This window comes from Carcharodon carcharias, chromosome 1 (assembly GCF_017639515.1).
Source record: "Carcharodon carcharias isolate sCarCar2 chromosome 1, sCarCar2.pri, whole genome shotgun sequence".
NCBI classification, from domain to species: domain Eukaryota; kingdom Metazoa; phylum Chordata; class Chondrichthyes; order Lamniformes; family Lamnidae; genus Carcharodon; species Carcharodon carcharias.
The window spans coordinates 169,742,054-169,766,638 of record NC_054467.1 but is presented as its reverse complement, the minus strand read 5'-3'; the positions used below and the strand labels follow the sequence as shown (position 1 = coordinate 169,766,638).

The 24,585-nt window shown below is 41.5% G+C and overlaps 1 protein-coding gene across 4 annotated transcripts in view; it reads left to right on the top strand.

Annotated features, from left to right (window-relative positions):
* The window catches only part of rnf180a (ring finger protein 180a), a 178,329-nt gene that overhangs the window by 145,718 nt on the left and 8,026 nt on the right, over window positions 1-24,585 (top strand). For all 4 annotated transcript variants that reach the window (XM_041190691.1, XM_041190687.1, XM_041190686.1 and 1 more), the window contains one exon: window positions 22,270-22,521. In XM_041190691.1, coding sequence (XP_041046625.1) covers window positions 22,270-22,463 — 194 coding nt within the window. In that variant the 3' untranslated portion in view covers window positions 22,464-22,521. The remainder of the gene's footprint in view (window positions 1-22,269; window positions 22,522-24,585) is intronic.

Below are 24,585 nucleotides of genomic sequence, written 5' to 3'. Positions count from 1 at the left end.
TGACATTCAATTTTTTTGCATCAGGCTCATTTCAGGGATCATCTAGAGATATTTGTGGGATCTGTCAGCAGCCCATCACTGCATCATGCAAGCAATGTCTGCCTTGTTCCAGAGAGCAAGGCAATGCATTAGATTTTGCACCAATTAGGCTAATAAGAATGATTAGATTTAGGGCCATGGCTGGATTCCATTGGGTCCAGGGAACTATTGACTGGATAGCTTTCAAGGCTCTTTCAGAGCAGCCAGGCACATTTTGTAACAGGAAACTGCTTCACTAACTCAATATTCAAATTATCTGCGATCACCACTAAGGACTCCAGGTGTGTTCAAGGTTCATGGGAAGCTGCTACAACTCGTACAACATAATAGATTCTCAGGTGCTTCAACTCTTCACTCCACCCGATCACCATTATGGATGGATTCTGGGTGCCAAGGATTATCATTGCTACCTAGCTATGGGCAGAACCTCAACATAGTGACAGAGGAAACCCTCAACTGCTTCCATGAGGCTAGAAGGCTAGCCATCAAACAGGTAATTGGACTTCTGAAAATGTGGTTCTGATGCTATAACAGATCTGAGATAACCCTGCAATATGGCCCATCAAGGGTCTCCAAAATCGTGCTGCTCTCTGCACAGCCAGTTACTCCAGAGAGGGGTTGCATTGGAAACAGATGAGCACATCCAGTGTATCACTACCTCCAAGGAGGCAATGGAGGGGAAGGCACATCAAGACCCGGCAACCTGTGGTGCCGATGGCCACGGCCATTGGCACACATGCAAGGGAGACGCGCGACTCCCTTTTTTAAGAATATATTCTTTCATGGGATGTGGGAGTCACTCGCTTGGCCAACATTTATAAGGGGATCAGAAGCAAAGGCATGGGCAAGCACCTTCGAGAGGCGTGGGAAAGCCATCCAGCTTCCATTTAATATATGAGCCACCATTAAACTATGTTAGTCTCAGATAATGGGGGTAAATAGGCTCTTAATGAGCCAAATTGACAAACCACGGGCAGTGGCCGGGAATCCCGCATCAGCCCCTTCTCCCTTGAATTCATGGGGGAGGTTTTGCCACAGATGGTAAACTGATGTGGGGCCTCTCCCACAATTAAGTGGGCCCAGCCACCATGGTTCCCATTTGCATTAAATCCACCCCACTGTCCCAAGGACCACTGAGATGCCAGTGCTAATACTCGTCAGAAGGATTGGTGCATGCGACCATCTTCTTTCTCACTGTCTTTGGGTATAGGCTCCACACCCGCCTCGCACTCTATGATAAGCTGGCCTGCTGCAACCTATCCAATCTCCATCGCTTTCACCTTCATTTGGAGTAGTGAAGGACACACCACCTCCGGTGCACCTCTGTTCCCTGTTTTATGAGCTCCTTTCTCCTGCAATGACAGTGTCACATTTGTCTCATGGCCCAACTGTGCTCATCAGACTGTGTCACTTTAAATGTCTGCCACTCGGAGACCAGCTGCAAGCAGCCATTTATCCTGACCACTTGCAGCGAGCACTGACCATGGTGCTCCAATGTGAAGATGAAAACGGGATTAAATGTCCATGCACACCAATCAGAAAAAACCTGCTGGAATGTTGGTCTTTTCCACTGATATGATCCCAGTTGATGTTACTACTGGACAAGTCAGATCCCAGGTTGGAACCTGGCTTGATAGATCCTAACTTTCATTTTTATTTAGAGGGAGGCTACTGAACAGAGTCACAGGAGTCATCTAATGAACTTTTAACAACAGAATAAAACATTTATTAAATAAAAAAAGATGAGACACAAGTTACAAAGTCTATCTTATACTCTAATGTTCACAGTAAGTATACATTCCATGTAAACACACATCACACTCCAAAACCAAGTTTCTACGGATTTCTCATCAATCCTCCAGATGTTTGTTACATCATGAGCCAACTGGTCTCACAAACTCTCTTTCTCACAAGGATTTCCAATCTCTATGCTCGAAGAACTCGCGTTGGAATTCTCTCCCAAATGACCCTTTCTCTCGGACATCTTCAACAAGGATCCACTTCCAGGGTTTCAACATCTCTTTCCAAGATTTCCGTCTCCTGGATCCGTACGTACATTCAAGCTGCACCTTCCATGCACGCTCTCAGATATTCGGCTGTGCCAAGCAGAACACCACCGATCCAAAGGTCCATAGTAAAGAGTCACCAACCTCCTTGGACCTTCTGGTTTCTCTCAAGCCCACCTCTTTAATTTGGAGGCTTTTCTTCCACTCCTTATTTTCAATTCCACTTAACAGGATCTGTTTCAGATTCATGTCCTTGCCCCTTAACTTGACTTTCTTCCTGGAACCTCTTTCTGTCCCACTCTCTGGATTTTGGGACTTTTTTGTTTTCTTTGGGACCTGCTCCTGTCCTGCCTCTTCTGGCGCTTTCTGTGGAATGGAGTTCTCTTCTAGGTCACTTGCTATTCTTTTCCTGCTGTTTTCCTTTCTTCCTTGGTTTTTCCTTCTGTGCAGATGTGCAGGAACAGTTCCCTGCTAGAAAAACAAAAGAAACAAACTGTGCGTAAGTGCAGGGCCGTTTACTGGCCTATAACTGAGAAAATGCACCAACTGCACAAGTGCGGCCATTCTCTAGTCAGCACATGTGCAGAAGCCGAAGATCATAAAAAAGAATGATCTGCGCACGTGCAGCCATTCTAAAGCCAGCGCAGAGACCACTGGGGCCCGATGAGAATTATAGTTCTCAAACTCCAAAGCCCAATCTTTTTTAAAACTTAAGTTTTTTTTCTCTTTTTCTTTTGGGTTCATCACACTTCAAGGGCAAAAAGTACAAAGCACATGATGTTGTGCTTCATTTGTACAGAGCCCTTAAGAACATAAGAAATAGGAGCAGGAGTAAGCCTTTCGGCCCCTCAAGCCTGCCTTGCCATTCAATAAGATCATGGCTGATCTCAGCTCTTCTTTCGTGCCAGCTCCACATAGCCCTCAACTCCCTGATATTTCAAAAATCTATCTACCTTCTCTTTAAATGCTTTCAGTGATCTAGCCTCCACAACTCTCTGGGATAGAGAATTCCAGACATTCACTACCCTCTGAGAGAAGAAATTCCTTCGCATCTCAGTTCTAAACAAGTGTCTCCTTATTCTGTAACTATGTCCCCTACATCTTCTCAACATCTACCCTGTCAAGCCCCCTCGGAATTTTGTACGTTTCAATAAGATCATCCCTCATTCTTCTAAACTCTAATGAATAAAGGCCTAACCTGTTTAGCTGCTCTTGATAAATCAACCCCTTCATCCCAGGAATCAGCCTAGTGAATCGCTTTTGAACTGCCTCAAATGCTAGTATATCCTTTCTTAAATATGGGGACCAAAACTGTACACAGTACTCCAGGTGCGGCCTCACCAACACCCTGTACAGTTGTAACAAGACTTCCCTATTTTTAAACTCCAACCCCCTAGCAATAGAGGCCAAAATTCCATTTGCCTTCTTACTGCACTTGCATGCTAACTTTTTTGTGTTTCATGCACAAGAACGTCCAGATCCCTCTGTGCTGCACTTTTTTGGAGTGTCTCTCCATTTAAATAATAGTTTGCCCTTTGATTTTTCCTACCAAAGTACCTCACACTTTTCTACATTAAACTCCATCTGCCAAGTTTTTACCTACTCACTCAACCTGCCCATATCCTCTTGCAGATTCCTTATGCCCTCATCACAACATGCCCTCCCACCTTTTTTTTGTATCATCAACAAATTTGGATCATTACACTCTGCCCCCTCCACCAAGTCATTAATATAGACAGTAAATAATTGAGGTCCTAGGACTGATCCTTGTGACACTCCACTAGTTACGTCTTTCCAACTTGAAAAGACCCATTAATCCTGACTCTCTCTCTTCTTTGTGTTAACCAATCCTCAATCCATGCTAATACATTACCCCCAATATTTTGAGCTCTTATTTTGTGCAATAACCTTTTATGTGGCACCTTATCGAATAACTTCTGGAAATCCAAATACACTACATCTACCAGTTCCCCCTTATCAACTCTGCTTGTTATATCCTCAAAGAACTCTAGAAAATTTGTCAAACACGATTTCCCTTTCACAAAACCATGTGTACTCTGTTTGATTGTGTTAAGCTTTTCTAAATTTCCTGCTATCCCTTCCTTAATAATGGACTCTAGCATTTTCCCAACAACAGATGTTAGGCTGACTAGCTTATAGTTTCTTGCTTTTTGTCTCCCTCCTTTCTTGAACAGGGGCATCACATTAGCAGTTTTCCAATCTGCTGGGACCTTCCTGGAATCCAGTGAGTTCTGGAATATTTCAACCAATGCCTCTACTATCTCCGCAGCCACTTCCTTTAAAGCCCTTGGATGCAGGCCATCAGGCCCTGGCAACTTGACTGCCTTTAGTCCCATTAGTTTCTCAATACTTTGTCCCTCGTAAATGAGGCTGTTACAAAACCATTCCTCCCATTAGCTCCTTGCTTATCTGATATCTTTGGAATGTTTATAGAGTCCTCCACAGTGAAGACTGATGCAAAATATTGGTTTAAGTTATCTGCCTTTTCCATGTTCCCCTTTATCAATTCTCCAGTCTCATCCTTCAAGGGTCCCACACACACTTCAGCTACTGTCTTCCTTTGTATATACCGTAGAATCTCTTGCTGTTTGTTTTTATATTTCTTGCCAATTTACTTTCATCAATTTTCTCCTTCTGTATTAGCTTTTTAGTCACCCACGCTGGTTCCTAAAAAAATTCCCAATCCCCTGGCCTACCACTAATTTTCGCCGCTTTGTATGCCTTAGTTTTCAATTGGATACTCTCCTTGACCATCTTCTCATCGAGTCCTTCTTTTTGAATGGGATAAATTTTTGCTGATCATTACGAAATATCTGCTTAAATGTCTATCACTGCTCATCCACTGACCTTCCCAAGTTGAGGACACTTGTTTGAGATCTGAGTTGCTTACCCACAAACTGAATTTGAAATTCTACCAAGTGAATGCAACCACCTAGAGGATCCTTAACTACGAGATCTCTTATTAGTCCTACCTCATTAGATCTTAAATAACCTGTTCCCCAGTAGGTTCTGCAACATATTGCTTTAAGAAACAATCCCTGATGCCCTCTATAAATTCATCTTCCATGTTACCCCTGCCAATCTGATTTGTTCAGTCAATATGCAGATTAAAATCACCCATGACAGTTGTAGCACCCTTCTTACACACCTCCGTTATTTCCCAATTTAAAGTTTGTCCTACAGTGCGGCAACTCTTCGGGGGCCTATAGACGACTCCCATCATGACCTCTTTCCCTTGCTATTCCTTATTTCCACCCAAACTGATTCCACATCACAATCTATTGTTTCTATCACTACTCACCACCACATTGATACCTTCCTTTATTAACAAAGCTACCCCACCCCCTTTTCCTTTTTGCCTATTTTTTCTGGAATATTGAGTTCCTAATCATGGTCACCCTGCAACCACAGCTCTGTGATGGCTATCAAGTCATATTCATTTATTTCTATTTGTGCCTTGAACTCATCTATCGTATTACAAATGCTGCAGATAAAGAGCCTTAAGCTTTGACTTTTTACCATTATTACTCATTCTGGTTCTAATTGCTGCTGCACTCTTCTGCTAAATCTTCTGTCCCTTCCTGTCACACTTTGATTATCGTTTGCCACTTCACTACCCTGCACCACCACTCTCTTGTTTTTTATTGATTTTTTAAACTTCCCTTCAATTGAAACCCCCCCACTTATTAGTTTAAAGTCCTGTCATGAGGCCAGTGCCTCATGAATCGGAACCCATTTCTCTCACACCAATCTTTGAGCTACTCATTTACTTTTCTAATCTTATTTACCGTATGCCAATTTGCATGTGGCTCAGGTAGTAATCTGGAGATTGTTACCTTTGTAGCTCTGCTTTTTGATTTAGCCTCGAGCTGTTCGTAGTTCCTCAGCAGAGCCTGTTTCCTAGTTCTACCTATGTCGTTGGTACCTACATGGACCATGACAACTGGATCCTTCCCCTCCCATTCCAAGTTCCTCTCCAGCCCAGGAGAGATGTTCTTAACCTTGGCACCAGATAAGCAACACAGCCTTCGGGACCCTCTGTCTTTGCTGCAGAGAACAGTATCTATTCCCCTAACTATGCTCTCCCCTATTATTACTATGTTTCTCTTTTATCTCCAACTTGAATGGCACTCTGTACCACGGTGCTGTGGTCATTTCGCTCATCCTCCCTGCAGTCTGTGCCCTCATCCACACTGAGAGCAGGAACCCTCGTACCTATTGGATATGGGCCCTGGCTGAGGCCCCTCCAAAGCTAAATTCTGGATCCCCATACCTGCCTCACTCGCAATCACACCCTCCTGTCCCTGACAGATCAAATTTGATGTAATTAATCCAAGGGGTGTGACTACCTCCTGAAACACAGCATCCAGGTAATTCTCCCCTTCCCTGATATGTTGCAGCATCCGCAGCTTGGACTCCAGCTCATGAACTCTAAGCCAAAGTTCCTTGAGCAGCCAACACTTGTTGCAGATGTCACCAAGGAAGGCATTGGCGTCCACCAAACCCACATGCTACAGCTGCAACACGTCACCTGCCCGGCCATCTCTATTCTATTTAATTAATTAATTTGAATGTTAAGTATTTTAAAGGTGAATTTCTTAACTGCACTCTACATCTGTAATAATATCTCCTGATTTAAACCACTTGGCCAATCAAAAGTCAGATCACATCTAGAGTACTGTTCAGTTTTGGGCATCTATCCTTACCTCTAGCAGTTTAGTGCAAATTCACCAGATTAACACCTGAGCTGAAAAGGTCAAATTATGAGGACAGATTGCATAAACCTAGTTCGAATACCCTTGACTTTAAAAGATAGAGAGAAATAATCAAGGACTTTAAAATGATAGAGAGATTTGATGAGGCTGATGCATAGAAACTATTTCCTCTGGATGGAATTCAGAACAAGGGGACATTATCTTAAAATTAGACATTACCATGTAAGAATTAAATCTGGAAGTACTTTTTCACGCACGCAGTAGTAGAAATCTATGACTGTCCTTCAAAAGACTGTGGTTGCTGGGTCAATTGAAATTTTTCAAGATTGAGACTGTACTTTTTTTTAAAGTAAGCATATCATGTATATGAAGCAAAGACTAGAAAATGAAGTTGGGATACAGATCAGTCATAATCTAATTAATTGGTTGAACAGACTGATGGTGCTCCATGGTCTATTCCAGTTCCTATCTTTCTATCTTCCTATTGCAGAGGCATGCTCACCTCAAAGGAGTTAGTGCCTGCTGGCAACCTTAAAGGCTGTCATGTTTCAGGTTGGCTGCAAGCATCCTGGCAGCAGATACCAAACTTTATCAGCCATCAAACAAAAAAGGATCTAAAGGTTCTAATGTTGGAATGCTGCATTGAAGATACACCTTCAGACAGCACTTACTTTGCTATAAAACAACTCCAATGTAGTACTGCCTACTCCTTTTGCTGATCAAATGTTCCACATACCGGTACCAGAATGAACTGACCTCGACCATTAACATAAGCTCGACTTATTTGAATGATATTGTTGGGAATTTGAGTGTATTGCCTGTGACACACCAAGAAGCTGTCTCTGTGTCGTGTTGAGGAATGGGTATGAATGAGAAATGGCTCCATGGTTGCATGAGGATATCATTCACAACTCTCTGCCATGTGTAATGTAAATTCAGCATATTTTGATGAGTCTTTCTGTGTAGCAGGGGTCTGATTGTACATCCTGTATGCCTTCCTTTAGCTTGAATGAGTCAGAAGCTGCAGTCGTCTTTCCCTGAAGAGACTTCATACTCTTTAGAACTTTCACAATCCTGGATCACTAGTATCCAATGCATTACCCACTAGTTGGACTCACATTAAAAAATTAACTAACTAAATTTGGTTTCGGAAATTAGTAGGTCACACAAGCATTTTTCTAATGTATGGTGGGAAATCATGGACCCATTGGTCAAGATTTATGTCAATTGACAGAATGGAAAAATCACATGAATTTTCTGAAAAGCACTGTTGGTAGGTGAGGCACACACTTGGCTGTGGAGCATGTATAGAGCAGCATGATATTTGCATAACGGTGGCATTAATGTTGATCAAAAGGACAAAAGCCACCTCGCTGTAGCAAAGAATTGGACAGATGCTTTGCCCAGATTTTTCTCCAATATATTCCACTACTTTCTGGAAGCCAATAAAGCCGAAGCTCAGTGGCCATCTTGGATCTTCTCTTGTTTCAACTTAACATGCTTGTAGAGCACAATGTTTTAACTTATATTCATACACAAAGCTCTGTATTCTTATATGCAGTGATAATATCCTGGCATTTGCCACAGTTTGGCATGGGCAAGCAGTAAATTGTGGAACAGTTTGACAGCAATACCGTGATAAGAAACACTAGGACACTTTCCTCAATCATGGTACTGTTGTATAACATTAAGCATGCCATTTTGTTGTAAGTTGAGGTATGTTGTTCCCAATTCCTGCAGGTAATGAAAAACAGTTTTAAGCCTGGTTGCCACTTTCTGCCAACCATTGCATCACTGGTATCCTCTGTGGAATCCCCCATTTTATGCCGTCATGTTTGCTTTGCTTCCCTTTGTTTTTGACTCTTGACTCTTCCACCATGGAACCTTTGAAATGGATAATAAATTAATTTATAGTTTTTCAGTGGCTCTATAAGTTACAAAAGTACATTGTCTTACCTATGACCACAAGTGGCTGCAATCCTACAATTTATTCAGGAGAATTCTAAATGGCTACTGGTGAAACTATGTTGTTTCCCTTTTTCCTCACAAATTGAGCTAGTTTCCTGCCTCAAGATAGAGTTTTCTCAAGGAGTTCAGAATTTTTATTTCAATAAACTGACATCACAATATCCAATGACAAAACCTGAATTCCAGCATTTGCTGTAATTCGTGCTTCACTACATATTTGCCTGAAAATTCCTTTGAGCTACTTCTATGTCACACATGAGTGCAAAGAACAGCTGCCCCTCCAATTACCAAATTATGTTAGGAAAGTCCTCTGCTCTTTCCTGCAGCAAGGTTTCACAGGTTATGTGCTCATTTGTACACAATTTAAGAACTTTTCTCTTTGTGTGTATGTATTATGCATTGAGATGATTGCTCATTTTTTCCCTTAAGGGATATCATATTTGGCAACTGTGGATATAGCAACGGGACACTTCTAATTTTGGAGACTGACCAGAGATCCCACTGCATTGCATAATATAGTGCCATTTCTGCTCGTTTAGTTAGCCATGGGACATTCTTGATATCACTAAATTTGTTTTGCATATCCTTAAGTGTCTTTTTGTCTAAAGATACTGGAGTAGAGTTTTTACTAGACTGATTTTTTTTAAACATAGCTTACTTGAAAACATGTCTTCGAGAAGACTTTGAAAATTATTATTTTTTGGACACAAGGGCATTAATTGGCACCTTGTAAAAGATTTTAAGTATTAAGGAAGTTGTTTTGAATTTTGCAAACACGGGCTGGTTGGGTACAGTCAGTACTTTACCTGTTGCGAACAGCCGAAAGTACATGTTGTTGGATACCATCCACCAGTGGTTGGGACGTACGACCTACATACCTGGCATCACACCAGCACTGAAATTCACATACTACATTACCGAGGCTTCTTTCACAGCACCTACCAAACCCACGACCTCTATCACCTCGATAAACAAGGGCAGATTATCTTCCAAGTCGCACAACGTTCTGACTTGTAACTATATTGGCATTTCTTCACTGTTGCTGGGTGATATTCCTGGCACTCCCTTCCTAACAGTGGATTACAGCAATTCAAGAAGGCAGCTCACCACCAGCTTCTCATGGGCAATTATGGATGGGCAATAAATGCTGGCCTTGCCAGCAATGCTCACATCTCATGAATGAGTAAATAGAAAACAACATTATGATTGGGGACATACGCATTATAACATCACACCTATATTAAAAACTTGGATTTTTAAAACTAAAATGGGAAAATTTAGTGTGCATGTGCAAACTGCAGAAATTGCTATCGGTTTCAGAGGAATAATGGCAAATGCTGACAGTCTCACTATCACTACGACTACAAACTTCAGGCCAATGAACATACAAACATACAAAATAGGAGCAGAAGGTAGGCTACTCGGCCCCTCAAGCCTACACTGCCATTCAATAAGGTCGTAGCTGATCTGTTTGTGTTTCGAGTTCCACATTCCCATCTACCCCGATAATCTTTGATCCCTTGCCTAACAAAGATCTATCTACCTCTGCTTTAAAAATATTCAATGACCCTGCTTCCACTGCCTTCTGAGATAGAGAATTTCAAAGACGCACAACCCTCAGAGATGAGAATTTTCTTCTCTGTCCTGTTAGGGTGACCCCTAATTTTAAAACAGTGACTTCTAGTTCTGGACTCTCCCACAAGAGGAAACATTCTTTCCACGTCCACTTTGTCAAGGCAGTTCAGGATCTTAGAAACTTCAATCACCCTTCACTCTTCTAAACTCCGGTGGAAACGAACTCAGCTTGTCCTACCTAGCATTATAAGACAACCTACTCATTCCAGGTATCAATCTAGTAAGCCTCCTCTGAACCACCTCCAATGCATTTACATCCTTCCTTAAATAAGGAGACCAAAACTGCACAGAGTATTTGAGAGGTGATCTCATCAATGCCTTGTATAACTGAAGCATAACATCTTTACCTTTATGTTCAATTCTCTCGTAATAAAGGATAGCATCCATTAGCCTCCTTGATTATCTGCTGTAGTTGCATGCTAACTTTTTATGACTCATGCACTAGATCCCTCTGCACCTCAGAATTCTGTAGCATTCTCTATTTAAGTAGTACTCTACTTTTTTATTCTTCTTGCCAAAGTGAACAACTTCACATTTTCCCACATTATACTCCGTCTGCCAGATTTTTGCCCATTCACTCAACCTATCTGTATCAGTCTGCAAACTCCGTTTTTCTTCTTCACACTTTCCTACCTATCTTTGTCATTTGCAAATTTAGCTACCATGTGTTTGCTCCCCTCATCTAAGTCATTGATGTAAATTGTAAACATTTGAGGCCACAGTGCAGACCCCTGCGGGATTCCACTCGTCACATCCTGCCAATCAGACAAGACCCATTTATGTTTACTGTTTCCTGCCAGCTAGCCAAAATTCTAACAATGCTAATATGTTACCCCCTACACCATGAGCTTTTATTTTCCACAATAACCTTTGATATGGCACCTTATTGACTGCCTTCTGGAAATCCAAGTACAGTATGACTACAGACCTCCCTTTATCCACAGCACATGTTGCTCCTTCAAAGAACTCTAATATATTGCTTAAACATGATTTCCCTTTCACAAGCCATGCTGATTCTTCCTGAGCACCTTGAGCTTTCGTAAGTGCCCAGCTATAACCACTTTAATGATTGATTCTAACATATTCCCCATGACAGATGTCAAGCTAACTGTTTTCTGCCTCCCTTTTTGACTGGCAGGGTTATGTTTGCTACATTACAGCCTTTCCAGAATCTAGGGAATTTTGTAAAATTAACACCAACACATCCACTACCTCATTATCCACGTCTTTTAAGACTATCGGATGAAGTGACCTACTTCTAATCCTATTTTGGACCCTATCTGGACCCGGAGATTGTCAGCCCACAACTCTCATCAGTTTGCTCAGTATCTAGGGTTCCCTAGTGATTGTAATTTCACCAAGTTCTCTCTGCCTTCCACCTCCTGATTTACAGTTATTTCTGGAATGTTTTTGTATCCTCCATAGTGAGGACAGAAGCAAAATGTTTGTTTATTTCACCCACCATATCCTTATTACCTACTATTAACTCCCCATTCTAACTCTCTCGAGGACCAACACTCGATTTACTTACTCTTTCCTTTTTGAATACCTTTAGGAACTCTTGCTATCTGTTTTTACGTTTCTAGCTAACTTCCTTTCATACACTAATTTCTAAGTCCTGATTAACCTTTTAGCCATTCTCTGCTGTTTATATTCTGGCCAATCATCTGCCCTACTATTCATCTTTGCAGTTATATGCTTTTTCCTTAAGTTTAATGCTTTCCCTAACTTCTTTAGTTAACCACGGATGGTGGGTCTTGCCTTTGGAACTTTTTTAATAGTAGGAATATACTTATTCTGAGTATTCTGCAATATCCCCTTAAATGTCTGCCACTGCTTCTCTGTTAATCTATCCCCTAGCCTGCTATCCCAGTTTACTTCAGCTCGCTCAGCCTTCATGCCCACATAGTTGCCCTTATTCAAGTTTAAAATACTAGTCTTAGACCCACTCTTTTCCCTTTCAAACTGGATGTAAAATTCAATCATATTGTGGTCGTTGCTACCTAGGAGCCCCTTTACTCTGAGGTCATTAATTAATCCTGTCACATTACACAATACCAAGTCTAATATAACCTGCTCTCTGGTTGCTTCCAGAATGTGCTGCTCTAAGAAACTACCTTGAAAGCATTCTATGAACTCCTCACCCAGGCTTCTACTGCCAATCTAATTTTTCTAGTTTATTTGTAGATTAAAGTCACTTATGATTATTTCTGTCCCTTTATCACAAGCACACAATTTTTTTTCTTGTATATTTGTCCTACGTCTTGTTTACTGTTAGGTGCCTGTAGACCACTCCCACTAGTGAGTTCTTTCCTCTAAATATTCCTCATCTCCACCCAAACCGATTCCACATCCTGATCTCCTGAACCAGGGCCATCTCTAACTATTGCACAAATGCCACCCTTGATTAACAGTGCTACCCCTCCACCTTTACCTAGCTTCCTACTCTTGAATGTCATATACCCCTCAATATTCAGGACCCAATCCTTGTCATCCAGCAGCCATATTTCCCTAATGACTATCAGGTCATATTTATTTACTCCAATGAGTGCGATCGGTGTGTTTACTTTGTAATGAATGCTATGCACATTCAGATACAGAGCCTTTAGTTTTGTCTTTTTCTTATCTTTGTAACATTTAGTCTTGATTATTGGTGCATTCTTCAGTTTTTTTTCTCTATGCCCCTTCCTGCCATTCTCTGACTCTCATTTTCCATATTGCTATTTTCCTCTCTTACCCTGTCTCCACTCTTTGATATACCACATCTTTCCACATTTGATCCCTTACCCTCACTTTAAAACCTTCCCTTCTTCCCTAGTTATACAGTGCGCGAGAACATTGGTCCCAACATGGTTCAGGTGTAGACTGTCACAATGAGATCAAAAATATCAATAGATGAAGAACTAAGGATAAAGTCATGTTGATTATACTTTATAAAGACTACTCTTGAGTAAGGAATGTCTTTTACAGATTTCAGTTGCTCAATTTGCATCTTTTTTTCATCATAATATTTGAGTGTTATAAAATAGTTTTACAGAAACAGAGATGCACGGATATATCTGAGAATCCACTATTCCACCAAAAAAAACCGCATTATTTAAAATAATTTTATATATTTTTGGGGTTCGTTTTAAGAGGATTTTTATGTTTGTGTCAGAACAGCAATGTAAAGACATTGATAACTGTCTGGAACAAGAGGTTAGTTTTTATAAGAACAGGAACAGGCCATTTCACCCCCTTGAAGCTGGACCCTATTCAAGAAAAACATGGTTAATCTGCAACCTAACTCCATATAGCCACTTTGGCCCCTTAACCCTCAATACCTTTGGCTAACAGCACTTTGGGTAAAATTACCAATTGATCTAACATCAATTACTGTTTGTGGAAGAGAGTTACAAGCTTCTGCAACTCTTTGTCTATAGAAGTGTTTTCTCATTTCACTCTTGAAAGATTGGGCCCTAATTTTTAAACTATACCCCCTAGGGTTACCAACCACAGGAAATAGTTTCTCTCTCTCTACCCTTTCTGTTCCCGTTAATGTCTTGAAAACTTCAATCAAATCACCTGTTAACCATTTAAATTCCAAAGAATACAGCCCAATTTTGTATAATCTCTCTTCAATAATCTCATCTAGTTTTAGCTGAGCCAAAGGAGTGGGACCTACTGATCTGATGATTCCCATCCTTTCCATAAGCACTTGGAGTCCAGATATCAAACTGGTAAGTCTATAATGCATTCCCTATAAGGCCAGTATATCCTTCTAAAGGTTTGGTGCCCAGAACTGCTCGCAACACTACAGGTGCAGTCTAACCAGGGCTTTGTATAGCTGAAGCATGCCTTCTACCATCCTGCATCCTAGTCCTCTAGATATAAAAGCCAACATACCATCCACCTTTTGATTATTTTCTGACATTTTAATGATCTATGTACCTGGACCCCAAATCTATTTTGATTTCTAGTTTTCTTCCATTTAGAAAGTACCCTTTCTACCTTTCTAGATGCAAAATGGATGACCTTACAATTGTTTGCATTGAAATCCACTTGCCCATTCACTTTGTCTATCAATATCTCTTGTTATTTTATGCTTTTATTCTATTCTATTCTATCGTTTTAATTAAATATGCTTAACCAGTTTCATGAATGAATAAAAATATGTGTAATGACCAATTTGGGCAATATTCCTTTTTATTTCATTTAACTGGAAAGCTGATTGTTGATATTACACTCCTATTTGTGACAGGTGTTAAAAATATTGTACTTATATCCTTGATGGCCATAGCCCTGGAAGAGAAGGCTGGAAATGTTTGATTTATAACACCCATCAGGTCTTTTTTAAAAATTCACAGGACGTGGGTGTCGCTGGCTAGGCCAGAATTTTTATGGCCCATCCCTTATTGCCCTTGAAGGTGGTGGTGAGCTGCCTTCTTGAATCGCTGCAGTCCCTGTGGTGTAGGTCCACAGTGCTGTTAGTGAAGGAGTTCCAGGATTTTGACCCAGTAACAGTGAAGGAATAGCGATATAGTTCCAAGCCAGGATGGTGTGTGGCTTGGAGTGGAAATGCAGGTGGTGGTGTTCCTATGCATCTGCTGCCCTTGTCCTTCTAGGTGGTAGAGGTTACGGGTTTGAAAGGTGCTGTCGAAGGATCATTGGTGAGTTGCTACAATGCATCTTGCGGATGGTACACACTGCTGCCATTGTGCATCGGTGGTGGAGGGAGTAGTGTTGAGGATGGTGGATGGGGTGGCAATCAGGTGGGCTGGTATGTTCTGGATGGTGTTGAACTTTTTGAGTGTTGTTGGAGCTGAATTTGTCCAGGCAAGTGGAGAGTCACACTACTGACTTCTGCCTTGTAGATGGCAGACAGGCTTTGGGAGGCCGGAGGTGAGTTACTCTCCAGTTAATTACCAGCCTCTGACCTGCTCTTGTAGCCACACTATATATATATATATATATAGCTGGTCCCATTATGTTTCTGGTCAATGGTAACCTCCAGGATGTTGATAGTGGGTGATTCAATGATGATAATGCCATTGAATATCAAGGGGAGATGGTTGGAATCTCTGTTGAACGGAATTCTCCCATTCCCCCGCCAGGCAGGAGGTAGAATTCTGCAGGAGGTCCAAAAATATGTTTCATGTTGGCGTGAAATAACAGCGGGATCTTGGGATGCTGCCCAACATGGCGGATCAGGAATCCCACTGGAGGCCAGCGTGAAAGTGATTTGCATCCTGCTAATGGATTGCAAATGTAGGTCCAACTGGAATCTTCTCCTGCATTCCAGATTCTAAGTTATACCAACAGGAAAACACGCCAGTCCAGAACACGTCTGGACCTGCATGGTGTGCAAATGTCGGGACTCACCTTTAGGGCCTTGCTCAGTTCGCAAACATCCTAGAAGATGATGATGAAGGCCTGCAGCTACCGGACCCTGGGGGAACATGTGCATCGCATGGTGGGTGGAGCCTCATCCATCCAACATTCTCCTTCATGAAGCAGCTTTCAGAAGGTGGAAGGCCTCCACACATCAGCTTCAACTTTGCTGAGGCTTCGAAACATCTTCCAGGGACCTTGGCATGGGGAATGGGATCCTCGAGCTGCAAGGTGGAAGGCAGCAGGAAGTACTGATGGGCAGCGAAGTAGGGTTGGAGGGGGGAATGTCTAGGTCTGAAGGTGGGGAGAATGTCCAGGTGAATCTGCTTACAGGAAGTGTTCTGGGGAGCGAACTCAAGGTGGGTGTGATAGGAGGGGATGGTTAAGGTTACAGGGCACAGAGGGAGCCATTATGGTGAGAGGGTGAGGGTTTGATGGTGTCAGGTGGAGGAGCGGCGAGGGTTCTTAGTGGGGACACAGAGTTACGGGCGGGATGGGGGAGGAGAGAAGGTCGAGGAGGTCAATGTGAAGGGGGTGGGATGCTCTGGAAGGAAGGGAACATGCACTTTCAATTGGACCTTCTGGAAGGAGAAGGGTTCGGGCTGGAGGATGACGGGGAGGTCGAAGGTGATGCCAGGGTCTCAATGGTGATGGAGGAAAGGACATGGGTGACTGGGGTAATGGTAGGGCAGCTCATGAAGTAAATGACAATAACCATGCTGGTCAAATCGAAAGTAAGCTGAGCCTCATTTGAGTTAAGCACAGGTGCTGCATAGGAGTTGGGTCAGTGTGTGGGTGAAGATGCAGGCCATCTCAGCTGGAAACTGCAGCAGGCAGCATTGAATAGCTAAAGATCACTGAGATGCATTTGATGGATGATGGCCCAGCGTTCATGGGAGAGTGCTTGCACGAGGCTCTGAAAGGCCCTGCCATAGACCCTTCTCCCAGCAGATTCACTCCTGGGGTTGGCTGCATGCAGGGGAGGTGCTTGGGAGGCAGGGTGGCTCGAAAAGCCTTTAGAAGGACACTGAAAGAAAACAGTAGATATTGTGCAGTGAAAGTGAATGTATTTTCAGACATTTCATTTGTGACAGTTATTGTGTTCACTCATACAACCAGTTGTAATCAAAATATCTTGATTTTCCTAGGCCTACACGTCTTCTAGTTGCTGCCCTGACATCCGCAGAAGGGGTGGAGGCAGCCTGCTGACTAGTTGGCCCTGTTGCCTTTGATGACTTTGTCTGTTGTTCTCTGAAGAACTGAGGCCTTGAGGACCACCGCTTCCTTTGGCTGTCCTCCTGCGGGCCAGCTGCTCTCGCTTCTGTGACGGGGAGGGGTCACAGGCAAAGGGGGTTTGGAGGCTGCAGACAACCTCAGTGTCCTGAGTGGATGACCCAGGGCTACTCAGCTGCCGGTCCTCCTCCCTTTGGTTGCCCAAGGGTTTCGGCCTGACTCCTTGAGGGGAAGGAACATGTGGAGAGAGGTCAAGGTGCCCTATCACCCTCTTGTGTTGCCACTGCAGGAACTCACCCATAGCTGTCCTGATGGAGTGCAGGTCTGTGTGCATTTCTGGCAGAAACTGGGCATCCTGCTGAACCAGGGTCTCCATAGCATCCACCATTCTCCCTATGAAGACCTCAGTGTGTGCACATATGGGCACCACTTCATCAGAGAGCAGGCAGCAGCACTCCTTCAACTTGTATGCTACTCTGATGAGGGCTTCCAACAGCTCCACCTGATGTCGCTCAGCCTCTTGCTGATTCTCTACCATGGGTTGGAAGGTCGATTCCAGAGGCTCGGACCTCGCAGATGCCACTTCCCCAGCAGTCCTCCGAGTGCCGGAGAGCTCAGTTAAACCTGCTTCCTCCTGCTGCAGACACATGTCCGTGTCAGATTGTGACATCATTCCTAACCTAGCACTAATACCCACTGAGGTGTGTGTTCCTGAGTTAGTAGCGGGTGCAGATGCCTGCTGTGACACCTCTATATGTGTGCAGCTCTCATCTTCTGCTCTCTCCTGGCTCCTTTCTGGGCTGGGACTGGTGCTGAGGCCTGACAGGGGTAAGTCCTGCTCAGCACTCGGCCTCTTCCTGGAGGCATCTGTACGTGATAAGTCCTGTTTTTTTTGTGTGTGGACAGGACACACCTGGGCAGTTTTCCACTTTGCCGGATAGAAGCCAATGTTGAGGCTGTACAGGAACAGCTTGGCTAAAGGTGCAGATAGTTCTGGAGCACAAGTCTTCAGGACTATTGCTGGAATGTTGTTAAGGCCCATAGCCTTGCAGTATCCAGGGCCTTCAGCCATTTCTTGATAACACATGGAGTGAATTGAATTGACTGAAGACTGGCATCTGCGATGCTGGGAACCTCAGGAGCAGGCCAAGATGGATTATCCACTCAGCACATTTGGCTAAAGAGGGTTGCAAATGCTTTGGTCTTGTCTTTTGCACAGATTTGCTGGACTGCTCCAACATTGAGGATGGGGATATTTGTGGAACCTCCTCCTCCAGTTATTTGTTTAATTGTCCACAAGCATTCATGACTGGATGTAGTAGGACTGCAAAGCTTAGATCTTGTCCGTTGGTTGTGAGATCACTTAGCTCTGTCCACTGAATGCTGCTTTCATTGTTTGGCATGTAAGTAGTCCTGTGTTGTAGCTTCATCAGGTTGGCACTTCATTTTTAGATATGTCTGGTGCTGCTCCTGGCATGCCCTCCTGCACTCTTCATTGAACCAAGGTTGATCCCCCAGTTTGATGGTAATTGTAAAGTGGGGAGTATGCCAGGCCATGAGTTTACACATTGTGGTTGCATACAATTCTGCTGCTGAAGGCCCACAGCACCTCGTAGCTGCCCAGTTTTGAGTTGCTAGATCTGTTCAAAATCTATCCCATTTAGCACAACTGTAGTGCCACACAACATGATAAAGGGTATCCTCAATGTGAAGATAGGATTTTGTCTCCACAGGGACTGTGTGGTGGTCACTCCTACCAATACTGTCATGGGCAGAAAGCATTTGTGACAGGTAGATTGGCAGGAGTGACCACCACCCAGCCCTTGTGGAAATGAGGTTAAATAAGTTTTTTCCCATTTGTTGGTTCCCTCATCACCTGCTGCAGACCCAGTCTAGCAGCTCTGTCCTTTAGGACTGTGCTAGCTCAATCAGTAGTGGTGCTACTGAGCCACTGTTGGTGATGGACATTGAAGTCTCCACCCAGAGTATGTTCTGTGTCCTTGTCACCCTCAGTGCTTCCTCCAGGTGGTGTTCAACATGGAGGAGCACTGATTCATCAGCTGAGGCGAGGCCGGTAGATGGCAATCAGTAGAAGGTTTCTTTCCCCATGTTTGACCTGATGCCATGAAACTTCATGAGGCCCAGAGTTGATGTTGAGAGTTCCTAGGGCAACTCCCTCCCGATTGTATACCATTGTGCTTCCACTCCTGGTGCGTCTGTCCTGTCAGTGGTTCAGGAGGGATGATGATGGTGGCATCTGGGACATTGTCTGTAAAGTATGATTATGTGAGTATAACTATGCCAGGCTGTTCCTTAATTAGTCTGTGGGACAGCTCTCCCAATTTTGGCACAAGCTCCCAGTTGTTAATAAGGTGGACTTTGCAGGTTTGACAGGCCTGGGTTTGCCATTGTTGTTTCCGGTACCTAGATTAATACCGGGTGATCTGTCTGGTTTCATTCAACCTCAACATTTATGATATGAATGTAGATACATTCATCATTGGAAATGATTTGATGCACTTGTAAACATTTGTTTAGTGTGCAATGGGAGATTATCACTGTATAAGTAAGTTTTAATTGTGGACTGTTCTTGTAGACCACTTGATACTGATCAGAGAAGTGAAGGAGAGGAATGTATAATGTAAATGTAAGGTACAAAAGGGAGTGACAAAAGAATAACTCTTTTTGGTTCCAGTATTACATAACTAACTTAATAGACTTATATTATTAAAATTACCTTTTATACTCTTTTTTTGAAAGATCACAAATGTCTTGCTTGCCAAACATTTACATTCCTTGTGCAGAAAAACATTCCAGTTTTAAAATCATTGCAATCAATACTTGTCCATGATATTAACAAGAATTGGTAAGAACTACTGCAAGGTGAAATGAAATTTCAATGAATGATTTAAAGATAAACATGCACAATAGTAATTGCATACGAGTAAAGAAAATGAACTGTTTTAACCTTCACTGATTACATTAAAAAGTTAAATCCTTTTGACCACTTTCCTATATTATTTAAAACAAAGAAGCTAAATTGTTGTATGATGTGGTATACATTCCTCTTGTGGAATTTTTTCAACCTTTTTTTATTCTTTCATGGGATGTGGGCATCGTTGGCTAGGCCAGTATTTATTCCCCATACCAAATTGCCCTTGAGAAGGTAGCGGTGTATTGCCTTCTTGAACCGTTGCAATCCATGTGGTATAGGTACATGCGCAGTGCTTTTAGGGAGGGATGCGAATGGTATTGCACATTGTACAATCATCAGCGAACATCCACACTTCTGACCTTATGATGGAGGGAAGGAACCTGTAGCAGACCATCAATACCTATACTTAATGAATCCTTCTGAAGTGCTACTTGTTATGGTATTTGAAAGATTTTGATGAATGACAGGTGACATCAACTTGACATTTTAGGGGTGATTTTTATGAATTGCTAACAGAGAGCCTCACCCATCTATAGCACATATCAGAATGTCAGAAGCATGCTTTCCACGTGGGTAATACACACCTGAATTTCTGATATTAGTTTCTGGCAGGCAGGAATCCCTGCCAGCAGTAGGTTTATCCACCACCACCTGTTTTCCAGCGGCATTGGAAATAATGCCTCCTTATACACAAATCGGCTTTGTACCTTTTGTCTTGGGAGCCTGGTTTAAGCTTGTGCTATTACTGAATAGCAGATTAATCTTGTATATCAGTTTGTATAAAATATACAAGAAGTGCTTTATCATTATTTAGTTTTGTTGGGCTGTCGATGATGTACAATAAAACTCAAGTGACTAATATTTCTGCCATGTTTCTTTAACAAATACTGCTCTACTCATGCCTATGGCAACAATTGGAACTGATAATTGCATAAAATACTAAAGTAACATAATGGTCCTGATATTTACAGGGAATTTCGGATAATGTGTAGCATATATGTCCCGTTGTTCTGTTTTATTAAGTGAATCAGTTCCGCTAAAATTAATCTATCCCAGTAATTTTGATAAAATTCAAAACTAGTAAAAGGAAAAACTGATGTAGAAAAGAACAGAAAATTCACTCTAATTATGGCTCCATTGAAATCACCTTTTATTTGAATTTAAGCCAAAATGAAAGCTTTGTCTGTTCTCTAAGAAAGCATGAGATGGAGGAAATGCTACAGTTCAGAGATTCATTTTCAATCAGCATTGATTTTAATTTTCCTGGTTTTTGATTGGCTGCAGCTACTGGTTGTTAACATAAGCCAGTTCCATATGTAAATGTAAAAGATGTTAAGTTGTAACTTTCGGAAGTGGTGGTAAACAGCTGACAGTGGATTAAAACTGTAGGTTTATCCACCATCACCTGTTTTCCAGCGGCATTGGAAATAATGCCTCTTTATACACAAATCGGCTTTGTGCCGCTTTTGATAAAAGTGTTTATTATCATGCATTTGTGGTACCCTAATTTTAGGAAAAGTGCCGCCCCCTACGACTGGTTAAAAATATTACTTAGCATAAACCTTTTAGGAACTACAAATGTATTGATCAGAAGAAAAAAATGTTTCAATGACCAGGCCAGAGGCAGATTTGAACCCAAGAAAGACGTCAGCACCCTAGTCAGAAGTGCTGTCAAATGAACCCTTAAACTCACATTACTTGAGTCGCTTGGTCATCCCCATCAAGATTATTTACGCAAATTTTACGCTTGTTTTTTTTTATTTGTTCATGGGATGAAATTGTTGCTGGGAAGGCCAACATTTATTGTCTATCTCTAATTGCCCTTGAGAAAATAGTGCTGAGCTGCATTTTTGAACTACTACAATTCATAGTGCAAAGGCATTTCCACCATTTTAGGTAAGGAATTCCAAGATTTTGACCAGGGGACGATGAAGAAAGAGCAATGTATTTCCAAGTCAGAATAATGTGTAGCTTGGAGGAGAACTTGCATTCTCCAGAATTTTATTTATAAAAGTAATGGAGGGCATTGAAATAACAAAATCCAGCATGAGTCCTACAGCAGAGAGGAGACAGTATTAAGCCATTAATCTAGGAGTTGAACTCAGATTACAGAAATGAAACAAGTCTCCAACTATATTGCATCTCTACACCAGTTATTTGTTACTGTTTGAAAATTAACATTAAATGAATTAAGGGATATAAATTCTTTTTTTGTAGCACTGCAACTTTGTTACTTTATGGCCTATACTATTGATCTATTAGTTAATGATGATGTACCAGATATGCTGCTACTCAGCTGTCAGATAGTGATGAGCCACATGCCATTAAATGTTGTGTACCACCACAGGTTTTGGAAGACATTCAGATCCTGTTGCAAGAAGACAGTTCCCTCATGGTGCCTACAGACTGGATTTTGAGGATGACAATCGTGGCTGGAGATTTGATATGGACATGGTTATCATTTATATCTATTCTGTCAACTGGGTCATTGGATTCATAATTTTTTGCTTTCTCTGCTACTTTTTCTTTCCATCTTTTTAAATTGGTGCTTCAGGACCATGGCAAAATGAAGACTGAGAAAAAGTTGAACATAATGTTGGTCAGTAAACTTTGAAGACATTTCCTTAAGTATTGCACATTTTCAGCTAAAGACCACCCAGGGACATGATTAAGGCAAACACATTTGAAGGGATGAGCTTACAACGTTCTTCCAGTTGCTGTTAGCTTCTGTGGTATTAACCACCACTGTTGTAACCCAAGCTGCCATTAATGGAGTCTGCAGAGTGCAGCTAATGCAATTTACTCTGGATATAGTTTTGATAAAAAAATTGAACACAATTTTGACTTGTTCAAAAACTTGAACGTAACAAACTTAAATCAAGATTAATTTATTCTTCCAGAGAACTTTTGGCATTTTGTTTCTACTGTCAAACTATTATCTAAAGATTAATACTGGAAGTAACTGGAGATAGTGGAGAATACATCCTGCATAAAACCAGAATTGTAATACAGGTTTTAGACGTGTTTTAAACAGTTGCTTTCATTGGTTCAAGCTCATTCTTCAAATGTTAGCGTGAACCTTTGAGCAGGATATTAACAATATGTTAGATACCCAAAAGCAAAAACATTAGTGCATTGGAGTAAAGTTTAAAATCATTTATTATTTAATCTTTACTTGTTTATATTTTTATTTAAAGTTGCTACAAATAAACCTTTAACACTTTTAATTTTAATAATGACAACCGATTAAAAATATCAAAATCACATTTTTTTTCTCTTAGGAATAATTAGTGTGCTATTGCGGTGTAATTTGATCTGAAAGGAGACCCATATTATTGTACTTGGCCTATATAAATCCTAGTTGATGATTCTTCCTTCTGATTTCTCTGCTAATTATAATTATTAAGAGCTTGATGAAGGTTCCTTGAAAACTTAGGAAAACATCGCCTCCACTGTGCCAGCTTTATATCATTGGTAGCAATGGAATCCGAGAGACCAGTTTCTATAAAGAGCACACATAGGACCAAGCATTCATACTGCTTATCCAGTGCTACTAATGAGAGATTGGAATTTTTCTTATGCTCAAGCCTCATTTGAACTTGATCTGCTAGCTGCTAACAATCACTGATGGGCAGCTTGCTGATTGGATGAGCGGGAAATCACAAGATGCAACTGGTAGACAGCCATCAATGGATGGACAGATTTTTTTTTTTCTGAAATATCGCCAGTGGCCATTTCTCTAACCTGCATTCCAACCTAGCGAGGCTTCACACTTCAAGCTTCTGCTCACAGAATTACTACTATCGATCCTACTTCCACAATTGATACAGAGTAAATATACTTTGAGAGAATTTTCTAATCCATTATCTAATCCATAATCTGTTCCTCCTTTAACATGGATAAATACTCCCTTTTGGAACCCTGTGACAGTAATTACTAAGAAAATCAACAAGAAGTGGGACGGGGCTGGGCACTGATCAAGAATTATCTTAAAAAGAGAAAATGCTATTGGTGTTGCAAGCATTACTGTGCTTGTCTGGCAAAAGTGGAAAATCTGGCACCAGGCACCGAGTGCCAGAAATGCTGTCTGGTATTTTACAATGAAACAGCGCTGGAGAACTGCTGCATTTAATTATTGTTTTCATTGAATTTTGCTTTTAGCACTTGCCATTCAAGTGTGTTTTACTAGTTTCAACAGTACCCACTGGTAAGAGGGCATTCCTTTTGGATTTCCAAAATTAAATTCCAAGAAATTATTGGAGCTTGTAACAAGGCAATATAATAATTGTGATCTAGAAGATCAGTTTGTAGAACGTTTTCATGACAGTTCCTTGGAGCAATGCTTTGTGGAACCGACTAGGGATAAAGCTATCATAGATCTAGTATTGTGTGATGAAGCAGGGTTAAGTTAGTAATGCCATAGTAAAAGATCCATTGGGAAATAGTGATTATAATACCATTGAATTCCATGTTAAGTTTGAAATTTAAACAATGTCTTAAACTTAAACAAAGCCAATTACATAGTTATGAGGGGAGAACTGGCTAAAGTTAATTGGGTAATTAGACTGAAAGGTATGGCAGTAAATGAACAGTGGAAAGTGTATAAAGAAACAATTCAAAATGTTCAAAAAAAATACAATTCATTGAAGAACAAAAACTCAAT